General features: G+C 41.0%; 3 protein-coding genes across 5 annotated transcripts in view; 2 read left to right on the plus strand and 1 right to left on the minus strand.

Annotated features, from left to right (window-relative positions):
* Positions 1-17,809, minus strand: part of cdc42se1 (CDC42 small effector 1) — a 202,905-nt gene that overhangs the window by 101,688 nt on the left and 83,408 nt on the right. The window lies entirely within an intron of this gene.
* LOC140275636 (saxitoxin and tetrodotoxin-binding protein 1-like) lies at positions 324-3,021 on the plus strand. Its single transcript, XM_072371142.1, has 6 exons — positions 324-500; positions 944-1,089; positions 1,462-1,556; positions 2,317-2,442; positions 2,602-2,721; positions 2,895-3,021. The coding sequence occupies exons 1-6, from the start codon at positions 381-383 to the stop codon at positions 2,933-2,935; spliced, it is 648 nt and encodes a 215-aa protein (XP_072227243.1). The 5' UTR covers positions 324-380; the 3' UTR covers positions 2,936-3,021.
* Positions 4,545-17,676, plus strand: mindy1 (MINDY lysine 48 deubiquitinase 1). Of its 3 annotated transcripts, none has more exons than XM_072370537.1 (12): positions 4,545-4,684; positions 5,470-6,174; positions 8,418-8,669; positions 9,583-9,779; positions 10,598-10,655; positions 10,884-10,948; positions 11,986-12,144; positions 12,346-12,448; positions 13,219-13,361; positions 13,440-13,634; positions 13,713-13,883; positions 14,552-17,676. In XM_072370537.1, exons 2-12 carry the CDS (start codon positions 5,835-5,837, stop codon positions 14,615-14,617), a joined length of 1,749 nt encoding a protein of 582 aa, XP_072226638.1. In that variant the 5' UTR covers positions 4,545-4,684; positions 5,470-5,834; the 3' UTR covers positions 14,618-17,676. The 3 variants fall into 3 exon arrangements, with proteins under 3 accessions (XP_072226638.1, XP_072226637.1, XP_072226639.1); XM_072370536.1 differs by having other exon boundaries at positions 4,545-4,634; XM_072370538.1 differs by having other exon boundaries at positions 4,545-4,634; positions 9,604-9,779.

Genomic DNA, 17,809 nt, shown 5'->3' on the forward strand with positions numbered 1-17,809 from the left:
GCATTGCCAGACTCCTCCAATGTGGGGACAACATCTCTTGGTCACGCAGTTACCTCAATCCACCAAAGAGTAGTAAGGTACTATAAGGTAGTATGCTGAGTAGTCGGTTCTAAATTCTTAGAACATCTATTGGTATGGCCTTGTGAGGGAACAGCATGCACGGATAAACATCAAACATCAATAAACAAAACCACAAAGCTGAAGATTGACAAGCACGGAGTAAATCAAAGGGTAAGTTAAGTAACCCATTAAGCACACATGATCTTCGGACTGACCTCAGGCCAGAAGGGGCCCCAGTTCTTTATAAGATTACCAGAGTCCATCCTGTCAGTCTGCTGTCCTGATAGACCAGGTGCGTTTGTTTTTCATCTCAGAGCACGATGAGAGTATCAAAGGTAGCAGTGCTGCTGCTGTTGGCTGTGATTGGCTCCAATGCAGAACCATCCGCTGAAGAGTGTGAAGGTCTGACCAAAAGGCTGCCAAGTAAAGACCTGCACAAGGTGAGTGGTTCTGATCAGCGTGGCCCCTCAGATCCATCGTCACCACCAGCCACCACATTGCACAAAAAGTCAAAATCAGCACAGTTCTCTTCCATTGTTCCTATTTAGAAGCAGAACCTGGAAGTAATTTTTCATTAAACTGAGATAGTGTGAGCTGACTTATTCAGTTCTTTATTGTAGTTTTTACCATGAAATATTTGTTGCTTTAATCTATTCCATTACCATTAATCACATTATCTACACATATTTTGTCTGTTAATCTAAAATTCTGTTATTAGTCTACTTGATGCTGGTTGATCCATTACTGACGGCCAGTAATGTTTCATTTTGTTTTCACTGTTAGTAATGGTATTCAACAAATTTCCTCCCCTGCAGAACATTTCCAGAGAAACACAATCAAAGCTTCCCCCCTGACTCTGACTTGTTATTTTCTCCTCCTGCAGATTTTTGGAGATTGGGTTCTGGTCTGGTCTGTCTCTGACCATGACCTGGGTCATTCCATTCTGGCAAACTCCTCCAGCTCACACGTTGAGTTCAAACTCCTGTCTGACAATGAAACAATTGAGTACAACGAGAGGAACGTCTACCTGTGAGTTTTTACAATAAAGACAATTCTAGTAGTGGTTCAGCAGGAAATAAAGAGTTTTTACATGATAAGAAGCAAGTCTAAGCACATGTTATGCATTAAACTGAGATATCTAGATGTTAAGAGACACTCCACACATGCGGCTGTGAATTACTGAAGAATGATAACCAACCATAAAACAAATAAGAAACAGAAAAGGGGAGCTGAAGGCTAACCCTCTAAAGTGGATGAAAAATGAGCTACTATGAGATCATTTGTACTTTAGTAACCTTGGCCTCCATTAACCAGAAGCAATTGTTAATTTGTAGATTGTAAAAAGTTCTGTCTGTTCTGAGGCCAGGCTGACTTTTTCTGACTGTTCTGTGTTGACTTCAGTGGTAGTCTTGACTCCTGCACAACATACTTCGTCAACATGACGGTGCCCTCTGACAACAGCACTGAGCACCACACACTGAAAACTGATGTCATCAGTAAGTACTACTGACACACAAACATACATACCAAAGTCTGTGTGATCTACTTTATTCCCTATCCGTGATCTATTCAAGAGGGTGGTTTGCTCTGCTCTGGTAATGTACAAGTCAGATAGAAGGATGGCAGAAGAACAGTGTTTGTCTGTCTCTCCAATGTGTTTTGCTAGTTAAGTTGATGGGATGAGACTTGGTCATCACTAATTCAGTTTTGCTCCTCAACTCAGCAAATAAGTGTTTGTGTGGCTCCATCCTCCACTTCTTCTGGCCTCTAAACTGTTAAAAGTGATGCTGTAGATGATTACACTTTGCTGTTCTTACAAAATGATACAAAATGTGGTTATTCTTAGTTGTTACCATCTTAACATTCTCCTGTGTACTGGACGAAAACTTTGGAGCATGCACGGACTGGCCTGGTCAGATAGAGTCAAGTTAAGCAAATACATGAAGGGGTACTTAGACTTCCATCTTCGTTCATTCGGTCTGTTAGTCAATTCTTAAGGAATTTTTTATTTCAGTCAGACAAACATGTTAACTCGCATTCTAAACGTTTGGTTTTGGTCATACTAATACAATAATTAGTTTTTTTCTTGTCTTACATAAACTTGTTGTGCAGTAAACTCATAGTAAATATATGTAAAAAGGTAGAACTGTGTACTACAAATCCTACATCGCTGCTTTTGTTACTGTCTGTATTGATGTGTTACATGTTGATGTGTTATTAATGTTGCCTGTGCTTTATATTTGTTTTGGGTGTTAGGAGTGGAGAAGGATGGGGTTGTTCAGGAGTACAATGACACAGGCGACGTTGACTTCTACGAGAGCTGCTCCGACTGTCTGCTGATGAGCTACAAAACATCCACTCACAGATTCCTGCTCAGCTACAGTAATACAAACACTCACTTATTTTGTTGCCATGAAACTATAATAAAAACCTAAGGCAATAGTTCAATGTTTCTTCCTCATGATCGGGATGCGCATTAAACCCAACGTTTAGCTAAAATGTATGATCTCATTGATGTTTGTTTGTATTTTCGCATAACAGAGAGGGAGGGGTCACATCGGGATGTTGAGCTGATGAAAGCCGCCCACGATGACCTGAAGAAAGTGGCCGAATGTCTGAAATTCCCCCATGACAAACCATTCACCTATGATGGACTCGCAGGTGAGCGAGCGTGAACCACTACTACACTATCACCGAAAGACAGTCAGCATGACCAGATCATTATTTATAAGTGTTTTAAAGGAAGATAGATAAGTAATAATGAGAAATATTTACTGATTTATTAAAAAAAACGTAGAAAAACCTAACATTCCTTTTGTGTTCTCTTGTCACAGATTTTTGTCATAAGAAATCTGCTCCAGAGGCAAGTCCCTAGACGCCCTGAGTGAAACAAAAGGAAATGGCCACCATCTATCAAAAGATGTATCTACAAGTAAAATAAAAGCAAATCTTAACACTGAATGCGTTTGTTTTATTTCTCAGACCAAAAGCATTATCTTTATTTCATTAAAGTCTGTAATCTCCTGTCCTGCTTGCTCGCACAGGATCATTTTGTTTCTGATTTTAAAGTCCCAAGGCCCAATTAAAAGGTAAAGACCATGGATCTAAACTTACAAAGAGTACAACGAGACAAAAAATTACTATAAAGAGATCCATTATGATTACAAAGACAGTCCAAATGATCACAGACTGAAACTGGCCACAGAAACATAAACAACCACACACAAAAAACACGAAACATTTACAGACAGGCCACTGCGAGACAGAAAAGGACATGAACAACAAAAAACACAGAGACACAGGCTAACCTCTCTACAACTAAGGCCACACACATGCTTTACACTTTATCTATCATTCAAATGCTTTTAGCAACCCATTGTACACACATGACCTTTGGACTGACCCCAAGGCCAGCAGTGGCAATGAGCCATTATAAAATGACCAGGTTTCCATCTGCTGCCCTGACAGAAAACTGACCAGGAGAGTTTATGTTTTATCAGAATGAGAATAGTGAAGCGAGCAGTGCTGCTGATGACCTCAGCCTTCCCAGCTAAAGTCTACACTCCTCTCAAACAGCCTCAGTGTTGTATTTCAAGTCCAAATTAAACATCCTGGCAGCAGCTTGCCTCCACCAACTCTACCTTATCTCTGAGTATGTAAATAGTGTTTGGCTCATTCCTTCTCCTCCTTCTCTCCATCTCTTCTCAGAGATGTCTGTCACAAGAAATGACAGATACCAATCCTTTAAAAGTCCTGACAGAAACAAAATGGAAGATAAGTCCGAAAAAGCTGTCCACAACTAAAATAAAAACTAATACTTAACGAACATGTGTTGTTTTTTTCTTTTGGTAAAATAAAAATCAGTCTTTGGAATTTTGTATCAAATTTCTTCAAATTTGTAATCTTCAATCTTTAAAGTCCTGCTTCAGTTCCATTAACATATCTGGTTTATCAGTAACACTTTTCAGTTAACTAATAATAATAATAATAATAAATGATCCCACGTTTCATGTAAAATACAACAGATTATAAAGGGGATAATTGTATAAAAGGAGTTTAAAAAAGTACATTTCTTATCCAACAAAGCTTGATCTGTGAATCTATTTAAGTCACTGTAAAAAGTGAGATAAATACATCTTAAACTAACACTTTTTACCTCTCAATTTCTATAGTTTTCTAGTCAAAATGAATCCCTGACTACCTTGAACTGTAATCCAATAAAAGCAACGACAACGGGCGAACTCAAATTATCGTTACTGTTCATCTCTCTATGGAATTGAACAAAACATGGCGGAAAATTGAAGTAATCACGTCAAGTCTAAGACTGTTTTCAGTTAATCGTGTTTTTTATCTTCAACGCGCGTACAATAATCTGTAGTGTTTTGTTACGGTGAGCTGTGGTTTTTTTTCGCGTATGTTGCGTGGCTAACGCAATGTCCGGGTTTCTACGGGTACACGTTGGTGGGCGGGGCCTGTGAGCCTACTGAGTGCCTGTCGGAGTAGGAATGTAAACAGCTAGCATGGCTGTTCATCAGCTAACGTCAGCGCAGATCACAGACCCACAACTGTTATCGGTAAGGCGAAGATTAACAAGCCGACTATTCGTTCAGATATTAATACAGAGGTTAGTGCCGTAGCTTGGACACCGCTATGGTTTTTCTGTTTGCGAATTAAAGCTAACTTAGCTAAATTAGCTCGGAGAGCTAGCTTCAGGTTAGCTAGTGCAGAGTTGTGTCAGAGCAGAAAGCTGCTTAATGTTGAGGCGTCAGCAAGACGCGTGTTACAGAGGTTCTGTCGGGTTTCTGCTGAAGTGACGGTTGTTTTGAGGACTGCTGTTAGTTTAATGCTATCAGTAGTTAGTACAGACACCCATTGTCCCAAGTTGTGGATGCAAAAAAACATGTTTAATCAGAGTGACGTTGAGCTTTTGCTGTGGTTTCTTATCTGACCAAGAGGCATTATGGGGAAACTTAAACATTTGTTTGGCTGACTAATGACTGTCCTCAGAGTCCACTCTATACTGTTTTATAGAAATTATCTGCTCCCTTTCACCTCATACAGAGCGATGAACTCTCATAGGTATTTTCATTCTTTTACTTCCCCTTTTAGTCAAATATTTGTGGCTGAAAATAAACCAGTTTGTTATCACCATCAAGATAAGATGCGGTAAGTTCACCTGACAGTAAAAACACTGAAAATCCTAATGAAAGCAGGGCTAATCAATGACTGCACAGACTTTTGGAATCCCAGATGTCAGGATGCCCAACCTCTGTCTGAAGTGACTGTTTATATTTGTTGTTTGGAAATTATTGAGCTCTGTTAAAAGTCTAATTGAGATGCAGAGTGATTACAATGAGGCACTGAATGACCTCAAAGACGTCTTTGTTGATTTTTTTTCTTTGTCCTAAGGTCTGATCGGACATCTGCTGACTAAATAAAGAAGAAAAAGAGAAACATCTTTGAATTGCTCTGTGGATTTTCTGCCTTTAAGTTCAACAGTGATTGAAGATGAAGACCTGACCTGCGCATGTAGAGAGTCGCATTTGTCTCCACAGTGTTTCCTGGTGGCCATGTTGGAGCATCTGACGCTACCTGCCATCTTCACTACCTTGCCTTCCCTTTAAATCAGCCATTTGACCGAAGCACATCGCCTGAGTCTGAGAACGTGTTTCGTGATTCATTTTGAAATACATGTTTTTAAGGTAAATAAGCAGTTGTTGTGTCCTGTGAAGCCGGTCCGTCTTGTTTCGTCAGCATCCAACAGTGAGCTGATCATGGCAGAATCCAGCTCACAGCAGCTGACAGCTGCAGCAGACCTGCTGATTGAACGCAGCAAAGAGGAGCCAGCTCTCAGCAAAGAAAGCCCCTCCAAAGAACTGAGTGTAACCATGACAAAAGAGGGACCAGACCTCAGAGCCAAAGTCCTGAGCAGCAACGGCTCTGCCGACAGACCTCTTCCTGCCAAAGTTCCCGAAGAGGAGGCCACCCCCACACCTCCAGAGTCATCACCAAGTGTGTCTGAAAATGAGACGTTGACCATTGTTACCACAGAGGAAGAAAATCTGTCAGCCCTGCTCAAACACATCAAGAGACAAGGAGGACCGGACAGAGGAGGTAAGAGAAGTCTAACCAGAACCCCTTTCTAACAAGGCCTGTTTACAAAGTCTGTGTAAGCTTAAATTAATACACGTATCTACTGTAGATACGCTTTTCACTGCCTATGAGTCATTAACACGCTTTCCTTGACTTTAGAATCTGATTTATTTAAGAAACCACTGATGAGGCACTGCAGGACCCAAAAGCCTTTATGATTCCAGGCCTAAAGAGGGGAGTAAATTAATAATAGTCTGTCTACAATAAGTAACTCTGTTCTTGAATGTCATAATTACCAACTTATTCTAAATAATATCCTAAATAAGAAATTATTTTAGCTATTACAGTAACATCAATTCTACCAAATGCAAGCACTTGTCCAAGATCTTAACACTGATGTTTGTGCTTTTATTCAAACAACAGAATAACTATGGTGCATACATTAGAACTATTTAAGCACAGATTAGGAACAGATGAAACTCTGTGTATAAGTTATGAAACTGACATACCAGAATCAGATTACACCTGTAAATGCTAAAAACATTGTGGAAGTGGATTTTGGTCAAGATGCTCTGCAGCTCTTTCCCTAACCGTAAACTATTTCCTTGATGAAACAAAATGGCTCAAAGCAGACGCAGAACTTAAGAGAACAGCTGCAAACATAGAAAACTGAAAAGGAGAAACATAAAAACCAACTAAAAGCTAGCAGGATTTTAGGGGCTAAAAAGGGCAATTAAAAGGAGGATTTTACACAATCAACCCTTTTTGTGCTGATTAAACCTGTCCACGCTGTTGGAAGTTCAGGTGGGGAAGTTAAAAAAAGAAGAAAACTTGGTGTTGTCATGCAGTCTGTAACATGGACGACAGACAGTGTCCCTGGTTATTTCATCGCATGTCTTTGTAGGGATTCTGTCCCCCACAGAATCACTGGAACATGACCAACTGACGGCAGAAGATTGCGATTAAGTGGCTGCGCATGCAAACAAATATGTGATGTTGCTGATTTTGAGTTTGGAGTGTTTCAGTGGGTTAACGTTCAGGAAGCTGAGACTGTGTAGAGCAGGAGACGCCTTAAATGAGCCTTTGTTGTTTTGAGATATTGGTGGCTGCGGGCCAGTCGGGACAACGTGTGCAAAATGACAAGACCAAACAATATCCACAGCAGCTTTACTTCCAACCGTTGTTTTCACAGCAGTTTCAAAGAGAAATGATGTGCAAACATTGTGCGCACCAGAGTTTCGGTCTATATGAAGAAAAACACATGATGCTGTTTGTGATTTCTCCTTCGCTCATATCCTGTTGTAATGCCAGATGTCAGCATGAGGTGAACATTTGCAGAAATGCTTCCTGCTGTATTATCTCTGCTTTCATGTAGGTGATGCTTAACATAATGTTAATCTGCTTGGTTATCCACTGCCTCGGTAGTCTTTGTTTACATAATAAAACTGCCCTGTCGAGTGAACTCTCCTGTTCTTTGCTGCACTTGTCTTAAATAATTCATATATTCTGTCAATATTATAATGAGTAGAAGAAATACTGGCTCTTATCATCCTAATTTTCCCAAAGCTAACTAATGCAAAGAACCTGGTGGGGTTTTACTTGTTTCATATAATAATATTTATTTCTCATATCTTCTTCATCTGTAGAAATCTCCTGTGATCTCTGCTTGGTGTTTTTAATCACCAGAGTGAGCGCGGTGTACCTTGTGAGGCAGACAGATTCTCCAGGCTTAAGTTTGTGGTCAAAACACAAAACTTTTTTTTTTTTTTTTTTAATATCTCAAAGAGCATCACTGATTGTGTCAGGTTAGATGAACGGTTCTAACTGCTATTCCGGTCAGCTGTAAGTTTTGGCTCCTGCTCTGCTGCTGCTTTGGTCTCCAGCACACCTTTCAGGATTCAGGTGGGAAATGAGAGTGCTTTAAGAATCCTCACGGCGTCCTTCGACCCTGGCTTCAACCTGCTGTGAATCACTTGTAGAAAATTTCTATCCTGTCCTGGAAGCTGTGAGAACACTTACAACACGCCCCATAAATAAGATTTAGAGCGATGCACTTAAGGCATTTCCGCAGCTGTGGTAATTATAGTTATGAATGCAGTTGCAGCAACATGCAGCAGAGACTTTAGTTTAATTGATGTTTACAGCTCTATAATGTATGTTAGCTCAGAGTCAGCACGAATCACAAACAAGGTTTTATTTTATTTGTGCGTCAGTTGCCTTAAAATTCAGAGGTTCCTCTCATCTGTCTCTGTTCCTGTCTCCAGGTGTGGACCAGGACCTGGAGGAGAACTCTTCAGTAATGACAGGGGGTGGCTCTGATGATCAGCGGGAGTCCACCGACTCTGCGTCTTTCTCCATCCCCAGTCTGGAGCTTTCAGACGGGGTCACGGCCGCGGGGAACTCCCTGGACATCGATGATGGTTTGTCTTCGTCCTACTCGGCTCTGGGTGTTGAGGGGTGCTCCCCTTCCACTGAGGTTCCCAGTCTGAAGGAGGACGAGACACTGGAAGCTGCTGGTGAGGTGTCATCTGGTTGTCAGACTGAGTTCATTTCTTGTCAGTCCAATTTTAGCTTTATGGAATGGATTCAATATTCAATCAGTCCCTGAATGAATTTTTTTGACTGATTTATTTCAGTTCATTATTTAGCTTTAAAACCATTAAGAACATATACACTTCAAAAAGAGTTCCAAAAATACTAAATTTTCAGTAAAAATCCTCTTCTTTTAGATGATAAAAACTTCAAAAGTAAAAACAAGCCCTCATTTGTGAAACATCATTCCAGCCATTCTTATAATTAATTTGTTTATCTAAAGTGATGCAGCCATGACATTCAGTATGGAAACTGAAATTAAAAATGGTTTGCATTAATCAGGTAACCGCTAAAGTAAAGGATAAAATGAAGGAAAATTACCAGTGTAGTTCTCAGCAGTCCAAAGTCCCAACCTCATGTGCTTGTTCTGTCAAAGAATCCAGTAATATTCTGTAAACATACATATTTAGAAAAGCAAGAAATCGAATTATCACATTTAAGACTTTTGTTATTTTTGCTGCAGTAATGACCAAAATTGTTCCAAGGTAATTCTACGAATCAATTTAGCGTCGCCTTATAGTTATTTTGTGTCACTTTGTGGCCGTTTGAATTCTTTGATTTGTGTACCTACGCTCTGATCCACTGGCACCATGCACTGTGGGCTTTTACAGTTAAATTTCCACAACATAACTGTCTCTGTTTGTAATCATTTATAGTTTCTATTGGCCTTTCAGCTTCATCATTTAGTTTACTTTATAATCCTCAGTGATATTCTCTGGTCTTTTTTGTGCTGTGTGGTTCACATCAGGTGTGATGAAGGTCTGATTAGAGTTTAGGACAGATGTATGTTCGTCTGCTTTTCAGTCAGTGTGACTGTAATTGCCCTCCTGACCACAGGGGGTGCTGTTGTTGCTGCAGCTGCTCCTCCCCATTCCAGCGCCGCTGCCGTCCCAGAGCCTGGACCCTCCATGCCTGCCTACTACCTGGTGAAGTGGATCACTTGGAAGGAGAAGAAGACTCCCATCATCACTCAGAGTGAGAACGGACCCTGCCCCCTGCTGGCCATCATGAACACACTGTTCCTGCGCTGGAAGGTAAAACACACATTGATAACCTTCTTTGTATATATCAACCTACTTTCTTTTTGATGGCCAGCAGGAGGCAACTTTGGCAGCTAAAGAAGTTAAAGAAAAAGTTAAATTAAAGAAGTTAGAAGCTAAAGAACAGTATATGAATACCCATACAGGTCTTCTTTTGTACTCTTATTGGCCTCCACATAGACCTGTATGTTGGTGTAATCCCAGCCTCTTAAAACCTGAGGGTTTACAGAAAAATCGTGAACAAAACTGCCACTGTTCACTAAAACCTGTTTTTTTCTTCAGCTGCTGAAGAAACAGTGTGAAATCAACACATTTGAGCAGTTAAATCATCTTATATCCTCATCTCATTATCCTGATTTTGGCTTTTGTTCATCAATATAAAAAAAAAACATTATTTCCATGTACCTGTTGCTACATTCAGACTATTATCAGGTTGCCTTTAAGTCTCCATCATCATATTCAGACATGTTAGAACTGTCATTTTGAAAGGAGAATGTTTTAAAGTAAGTGGTTATCTGGTGTTTGAACCTAAAAGCTCCAAAATCAGCAACTACTGACAGTGATTTGGGTGAACTGAGCCTTTACAGTATACGTGGAGGGTGCTGTATAGCTATACTGGTTAAGCAGATGCCCCATATACAGAGGCTGAAGGACACAGCTGGCCCGGGTGTGACCCCTGGCCTGGGGCCCACGGGCTCCTGGGGCCTATTCAGTGTCGAATAAAGGCCACAAGTGCCCAAAAATCCTTGAAAAGAAGAAAAAGAAAGAAAGAAAGAAAACAATAATGATTGTGTACGTATGTTTGTGTTTAGGCTAAACTTCCTGCTCAGACTGAAGTGGTCACCGCTGAGGACCTTATGGCTCACCTGGGTAAGATCACTGCAAGGCTGATGAATATTAATCTGCACATCTTCATTTCTTCCTTTTAAATGACTGATTGTTTTGTCCACAAAATTTGAGAAAGTTGTAAAAAGTCCCTCTCAGATTGATTTTTCAGGCTGATTCCACATTAATTGTGGAAAACAAAACCAAATCAGTCTAAACTATAGGCATGAGACTGATGTTACTGACTGGCTTTTGTGTTGGTTCATTGTGTAGGAGAGTGTGTTCTGTCTGTCACTCCCAGAGAGAAGGCTAATGGCATGGAGCTCAACTTCCAGCAGGTACACACACACACACACACACACCGTTTTTAGTTCATCTGTCTTTCTGAAGAACGTCATTAGCCACATTTAAATTATCGGGCCAAAAGTCAGCCTGTGAGTGAGTGTGTGCCAAGTCCCAGAACGTTTCCACTTTCACTTACAGGGCTGAAGTGGTGCTTGATCCATTGGATAGGGGTCAGGGCTTGACAGATACCTCTGGGCCAGACAGGGCTGCTCTGGTATGAGGTGGCTTTAAAGGCGAGCTTACCTGTGGGTTTAAACGCAGCTACCTGGTGTTGAATAAAGAGGAAGTTCACTCTGCAGCCCAACAAATGGCTTTTTGTTTTGTTGTCCGGCTGCAACAATCGTACTGTGTACGAAACCACACAAACAGTGTCTGCCATAATCAGCAAACACATCTCCCAGGACACAGCTCTGCCACAGGATTCAAATTCAGACATTTTTTTAAACCATTTATTTTGCTAGCTAAACAACTAATTACTTGAACTTAAAGTTTGGTCTGAAGGGGGAAAGATTCTAAGCTTTTTCTGACCTGATAGCTCCTGTATGCACACACCTTTTGCTGTTATGCCATTATTCAGTGCTCCTGTGTGTTATGCATGAATTGCACACTGTTCCACTCAGAGCTGTTTCACAGCAGGTTGGGTGACATTCACAGTGACACTGTATATTGTGGGCGGGTTCTAGGACAATGCTTCAGGGCCAACAGCCCCTCAGTTTAAAGGCTCGGAACTTCCAGCCTTTAAAGTTCAAACCTCCAAATGGCCCAATCGTATAAACGTGGCTATAGACATGCTCTCTGCTCCCTGAATACCAGCCAATTCTAACCTGTATCCTAAAATGCAATTTGAACAGTCAAAGAGAAGGTCTCAAAGTCATGTCTTTTTACAAAATTTGCATTTTTTTCTAAACAACAATGTCTCTTATAACAAATCATTGCAGCTTTACTCTTCTTTTCCCGACATTTTCTCCTGCATTATGCACTGTTGACCTGGGATCGATAACAAGTTGACATGAACTGTGTGTGTCTGCAGAACATGAGCGACGCCATGGCTGTCCTTCCAAAGCTGTCCACAGGTCTGGATGTGAACGTGCGTTTCACTGGAGTCACAGACTTTGAATATACGCCGGAGTGCATCGTATTCGACCTGCTGGACATCCCACTGTACCACGGCTGGCTGGTCGACCCACAGGTAACACCATACCTGTATTGCAATGCTCTTGTGTGCTCAAGTTAAATTATGCATCTGTTTAAATTCAAACAAAATAACCAATAATAACAGTAGTAATAAATCTGTACGTATGCTAACTAAGAACTAAAATGTGATGTTAATCTGTTCCATTATCCTAAAAGTCACTAATATGTGTCTCCGCATCGTGTCTGCTGTGCTTAGAGTCCAGAGATGGTGGCCGCTGTGGGGAAGCTGAGTTACAACCAGCTGGTAGAGAAAATCATTGACTACAAACACTCTACCGACAGCAGCCGAGTCAGTGAAGGTAACACACACGCTCATGTACACATGATCATAAACCCCTGATTTGTAGAAGCAGCAAAGACGACTGTAGGTGAGGGTTTACTGGAGAGCGGATCACAGCAAAGACTCATCCAAACGTCCACTGACTGGCCAGAGTAAGGGCTTCTGCAACTTTAAGATGCTAAGTTCTGACATCCATCAGACAAAGGTATGGAGAGAAGATTTTAGAAACACCTACACACCCTGAGGAAGAAGCTCATTTTTGATCAATGAAGACGCATGAGTCCCGGCTTGAAAATCATATGTGAAAAGGCCTAAAGATGCAGCCCAGAGCCCCCCAGACCCGACACTCCCCACAACACATCTCATAGACTGCAGTTATGTCAAGTCCAGGTTAGCAAACTCCCATACAGCCTCCAGTATCTCCGAGCAAGTAGAGTTAACCCCAACAAAAACCAGACTCTCCCCTCCACTGATTTAGCATTTGACCTTCCCTGGGAGTTTGAAATGTGTCATTTCCCCCTTAAAATCGAATGCATCCTCTTTTTAAAATATGAGACCACCACCTCAATCTGCCAGTCCTGGCCTTCATGTATTATTGCAGTTTTGAGAACCAGGCAGCTTAATAACGTCAGAACCTGAAAGAACGCACCTGATCGGTACTGCATCCATATCTCCTAGATCTCTCTATAAATAACAACAGTGAACATAACGTACACATCTGTATATTTGTATATATGCTGTCTGTATTTATGTGTGTGTTTACACAGTAAATATTCTTGTGCTCCATAGGTCTGGTGGCTGAGCAGTTTCTGGAGTCAACAGCAACTCAGCTGTCGTACCACGGTCTGTGTGAACTCAACACGACGGCCAAAGAGGGAGAGATCTCCGTGTTCTTCAGAAACAACCACTTCAGTACCATGATCAAACACAAGGTGGGGTTAGGCGCAATGTTTGCTGTCGTGATCTAACACAAAGTGTAGCTGTTATTAAAGCTTCCTGCACTCTCTCAGGGTCACTTATACCTGCTGGTGACAGACCAGGGCTTCCTGCAGGAGGAGGGCTTGGTTTGGGAGTCTCTTCATAACGTTGAAGGAGATGGAAACTTCTGCGATTCGGACTTTCGACTGTGCCATCCTCCTCAGAGAACTCCACCCTCCTCCCACCTGCCGCCCAGCGCCCAGGAGCAGCAGAGGCAGATTGACCAGGTGAGGCCACCAGGTGACACTGATGAGCAGAGGTGATTGGCATATTAAAGCACCACTGATTGTGGTTGTTGGTCTCAGGACTACCTTGTGGCGGTGTCACTCCAGCAGCAGCAGGGCGGTGCCCCGGGACCCCTGAGTGACTTGGAGTTAGCCCGGAAGCTCCAACAGGAGGAGTACCAGCAACAGCAACAGCAGCAGCAGCAGCAGCAGCAGCAGCAGCAACCAGGATCAGCGCAGACAACACAGCAGGTAACATCCACATCCTGAGACATAGTAAACCCACACTGAGTGTGACGTGAATCTTTTAATGTTGACGTGGAACTTAAAAACTTTTCTGATCAGATTTGGTTGGACTGGACACAAGCAAATGATACTTAAGATGTTAAATAATTAAATAATCCGAGAGATCCTAAGATGTCTCATCAATAAAGCAAAAGAGGATCTGACTGTATATGTTTCTATATTTAATTCAGTCACACAGGTGTCTTTTAAGGAACTGGAAACATTTGTGTGCATAGCTGTGTGAAATGGTCTTTGCAACAAATAATGAAATGTGTCCAAGTTCATTCTCTGTGAGGAAAGGGATTTAGACGGTCTGCCGTTGGGCTCACTGCAGTCTTCACCTTAAACAGTAGGTGTTGCTGCTGTGGTGAATGACACCACCACACTGCAGGGATAGCACAATATTCTAATGCAGCTGCACCGTTTCAACACATCTGATGGGTAATACAGACACATACCTGCTCGATTTTAGTTGGCTCTGCCGTTTGTAAGGTCGAGATGGCAACCGTTAACTTAGAGTAACTTCAATGATTGGTAGGTGGCGCGTTTACATGTGAGGATCCTTTATCTGTAACCTGAGCCGTGAAAATTCAGAGCTGTATCTGAAGATGTCAGTGTTTTGTTACTTTCTCCAGGTCAGAGGTCAGGGGTCACAGCCACCGAGGAGAAGAGAGAAGGACTCGGACTGTGTCATCCTATAGACTCATCTGAAACTTCCCGAGTCCAGTTTGTCTGCAGCGGGGCGGTCACACACACACAGAAACACACGCACACAGACTTACACTGAGTCCGCTTTGATGCCAAACCCCAGTGCTTTTATCCAGCAGGTCACAGTCTGTTTCAGCCGCGATTCCAGTTTGTAAAGTTGTGAGAATAAAACGGTGGAGTCGGGTGGAACACACGGGTAACCACTGACTTAACAAATCTGCCTTGATCAAGGGCTTATTAAGTAACTGAAGTCTTTATTTATCGTCAGTGAACTCCTTAACTGCTGCTTGTAGATCAGGTTCAAATTAATAAGAAGAACTTTGTGCTGCCAACAGTCAAAACTTTCCAGCCTGATGATTTAAGGTAAAACTGTGAAAAATGTTGGGGTGAACAAAGCGAGACACCTGAAGATGTTGCTCCACATTCATAACACCTTTAACAACATTTTAGGAACTAACAAAAGATATTTGAGCTCCTGATGGAAGTGAACTTTCTTTGACATCAGTAATAGTTATCTTTCTTACAGGGTGTCGGAACTGCACTGCTACACTGCTGCCGCCCCCACTGAACCGTCTTTATAATAAATATAATGTAAAACTTAACATCGACACAAATGAGTGACTGATTTGATACAGGACTTTTTAAAAATGGAAGTGAAATATTCATCAGATTGAAGCACTTTAAAAGATCATTCTGCCCTATTTCAACCTGGAATATTTCCCATTTATGGGTCACGCTAACTTGCTGCTTTACACAAAAACAGATGACGCGGATAATTTGAAACGTTTGCTTCAAGCTACAATGAAGGAGCATGTAGCGGAACTAATCGCCTACAAAATGCACCCACTGAATTATCCTTTAATGTCACCGAACAACTTCTCTGTACAGTGTAGTCAGTGGAAAGAACAGGAAGCATAAAAAACGCTGCTAAGCTGATGGAGATGTCTTCAAATGTCTCATTTTGTTCAGTCAATAGTCCAAAACTCAAATAGTCACCCAAGAATGATACAAGAAAAAGCAGTAATTCAGAGAGAATTTGGCATTTTTCGATGATTTTACCTGAAAATATCTGGCTGCCAGAATACAGATTTGCTCTATTTTAAATGCAGCTGTGAGCCAAAGAATCCCAGATATAAAGTTAACCGCTCACACATAGTTCTCAGTGGTGACTCAACTGTTTATTAACCATCTATAAAGACATCTTGTAGAGCCTGTAGAAAGGATGGTTTCACAGAAGGTGGCACTTACTGGTGATGAAGGGAAACCGTTGAAAGGTTGGCTCATTGAATTTCTACTTCACGGACCTTTTCTTACGGTGTCTGCCTTCACCTGTGGGAAGCAGATTTCTTTACAGGAAATTCTTTTTTGTTGATAAACTTGAATTTCAAAAGAAGTTGTGGATCATTTTTGAGAGGAAATCCGCTGAAAACTCCGCCGTTAGATGCGATGAATGTTACATGCGCTCAGATCTTTTCCTCCTCAGCAACACTAAAACGTTTCCGTTACGTAATGTCCTCTAAGAGTGATCCATTTCCAATAATTGCTTCTCAATGCTGATTGGAAGTGGCATATTATAACCAGGGATTTAGTAACTTCCTGAAACAGGATCAGTTCCATGTAGCTTCATTCAGATTTCTACAGATTTTGTTTCCCAGCAGTCCAATGAGGGTTCAAACTGTCGATGTTTAAGAGCACCAGATGAACAGTGTCTCCATTTGCATTTTAAACATCTTTGCATTTCCTTATTAGTACTGCTGGTTGCCATGACTACCGGTACACATTGCTGCCTTTAAAAAGTCAAATTTTTTTCACTTCATTTCACATCATTCTGGACTTTTTAATCTCCAGTGAGTTTGACTTTGGTACAAATTTTTACCTGCTGAATAATCTCGTTACAAATTTGTCTCACGATTGCTAATCTTTTACATACAAGTAGGGAAAAAGCACAAAGCATATCAAGAATTTGACTTGGCGAGCCCACAATGTGGTTCAAGAAGTCAGAATTTTGACTTATCACGTGATTTGGATTGAAATCTTAAGATTTCTGAGACAAATATGTACATTTTTGTAGGAAACCTGTATTCATGAAAGATTTTGACTCTTTATCTTATAATTTGACCTTAATGTCCCATGGGGCAGAGGGAGAGATGTAACCATACAAAAGATCCCAGTTCTCGTTTTCTACCATAGTAAAATAAACTTTTGTAATTAGATTATAAATTCTTTAGTATATTAAATTGCTAATATTGAAAACATTGGCTCCAAACAGTCTGAATTAAACAATAAAACACTGTTGGGTGTGGCTAACCCTTGATTATACACCATTTTTGTGAGTAGTTCTTCTTATTAAACCTTTAAGTAAAGATTGTTTATCTCATCGTGCATCTAAAATCTCCTTATTTGGACTGTCGTCAGATGTTGAAATCCAATTTACATCCACATGTCTCAAAATTTAATTTTACTGTCTAAAAGAGTCGTTATGTATTATTTAGGTATCTCATGACAAGGGGTGAGTAGTTCAATCACTTTTGTTTGTTTCTGGGGATTTCTATAGACTGTTGAGCCTGAATACATTTTAAAAGCTGCTGTGGAAACCAAATCAAAGCGGAATCTGAACGGAGTTCCTGAAGACACGTCAAACATGGCTTGTAGTTGCTGATTCTCATATGGTTTCTTTCTTTAAACTGTCTCGATTTTCTTCTTTGAACCAAGATATAAGTCAAAAACTTGAATAAAGTAACTTGTGCTAATTTTAAATAAATGTCTTTAAGGCCAAGGTGAATGAAACTGTTAATGACTCAGAGTAAAAACTGTTTTCTAATGAACCCAGCAGTTTCGAGGTGATTATTCAGTTTGTAAACCTTTCCCATTATGCCTGTCTGAGTGTTTCGGGTGTCACCAGCGCTTTGTTTCATCATTCCGGTAGTTTCATTTCCTTTTTCCAGAGGTTTTCCTTCAGTGTGACTGTTTGACTGCCGCCATGCTCTGTTCAAGCTTTTGTATTTAATTTGCCATCGTGTCAAATTGTCAATAAAAACAGAATCTCCTTACAGCTCCACTCTTTGGTGCTTTGTTGGTCTTTATACAGTGAAAGTGAACACTTGTATGGGACATTTGATCAGAAAATGAAGGGTCTCGGGTAATCCTGAGACCAACTGTTAACTCAAAGAGATTAAGTTGTTGTA

This window comes from Leuresthes tenuis, unplaced genomic scaffold (genome assembly GCF_036924035.1).
Source record: "Leuresthes tenuis unplaced genomic scaffold, fLeuTen1.0.hap1 SCAF_18, whole genome shotgun sequence".
Taxonomy (NCBI): Eukaryota; Metazoa; Chordata; class Actinopteri; order Atheriniformes; family Atherinopsidae; genus Leuresthes; species Leuresthes tenuis.

Excerpts from the sequence above, each read along its gene's own strand:
- LOC140275636 (XM_072371142.1), top strand. The coding sequence starts at position 381 with ATGAGAGTATCAAAGGTAGCAGTGCTGCTGCTGTTGGCTGTGATTGGC. Across the intron at positions 1,090-1,461 it reads AACGAGAGGAACGTCTACCT|TGGTAGTCTTGACTCCTGCA; the intron begins GTGAGTTTTTAC and ends TGTTGACTTCAG. Across the intron at positions 2,443-2,601 it reads CAGATTCCTGCTCAGCTACA|AGAGGGAGGGGTCACATCGG; the intron begins GTAATACAAACA and ends TTCGCATAACAG.
- mindy1 (XM_072370537.1), top strand. The coding sequence starts at position 5,835 with ATGGCAGAATCCAGCTCACAGCAGCTGACAGCTGCAGCAGACCTGCTG. Across the intron at positions 12,449-13,218 it reads CAGCAGCCGAGTCAGTGAAG|GTCTGGTGGCTGAGCAGTTT; the intron begins GTAACACACACG and ends TGTGCTCCATAG. Across the intron at positions 13,884-14,551 it reads CAGCGCAGACAACACAGCAG|GTCAGAGGTCAGGGGTCACA; the intron begins GTAACATCCACA and ends TACTTTCTCCAG.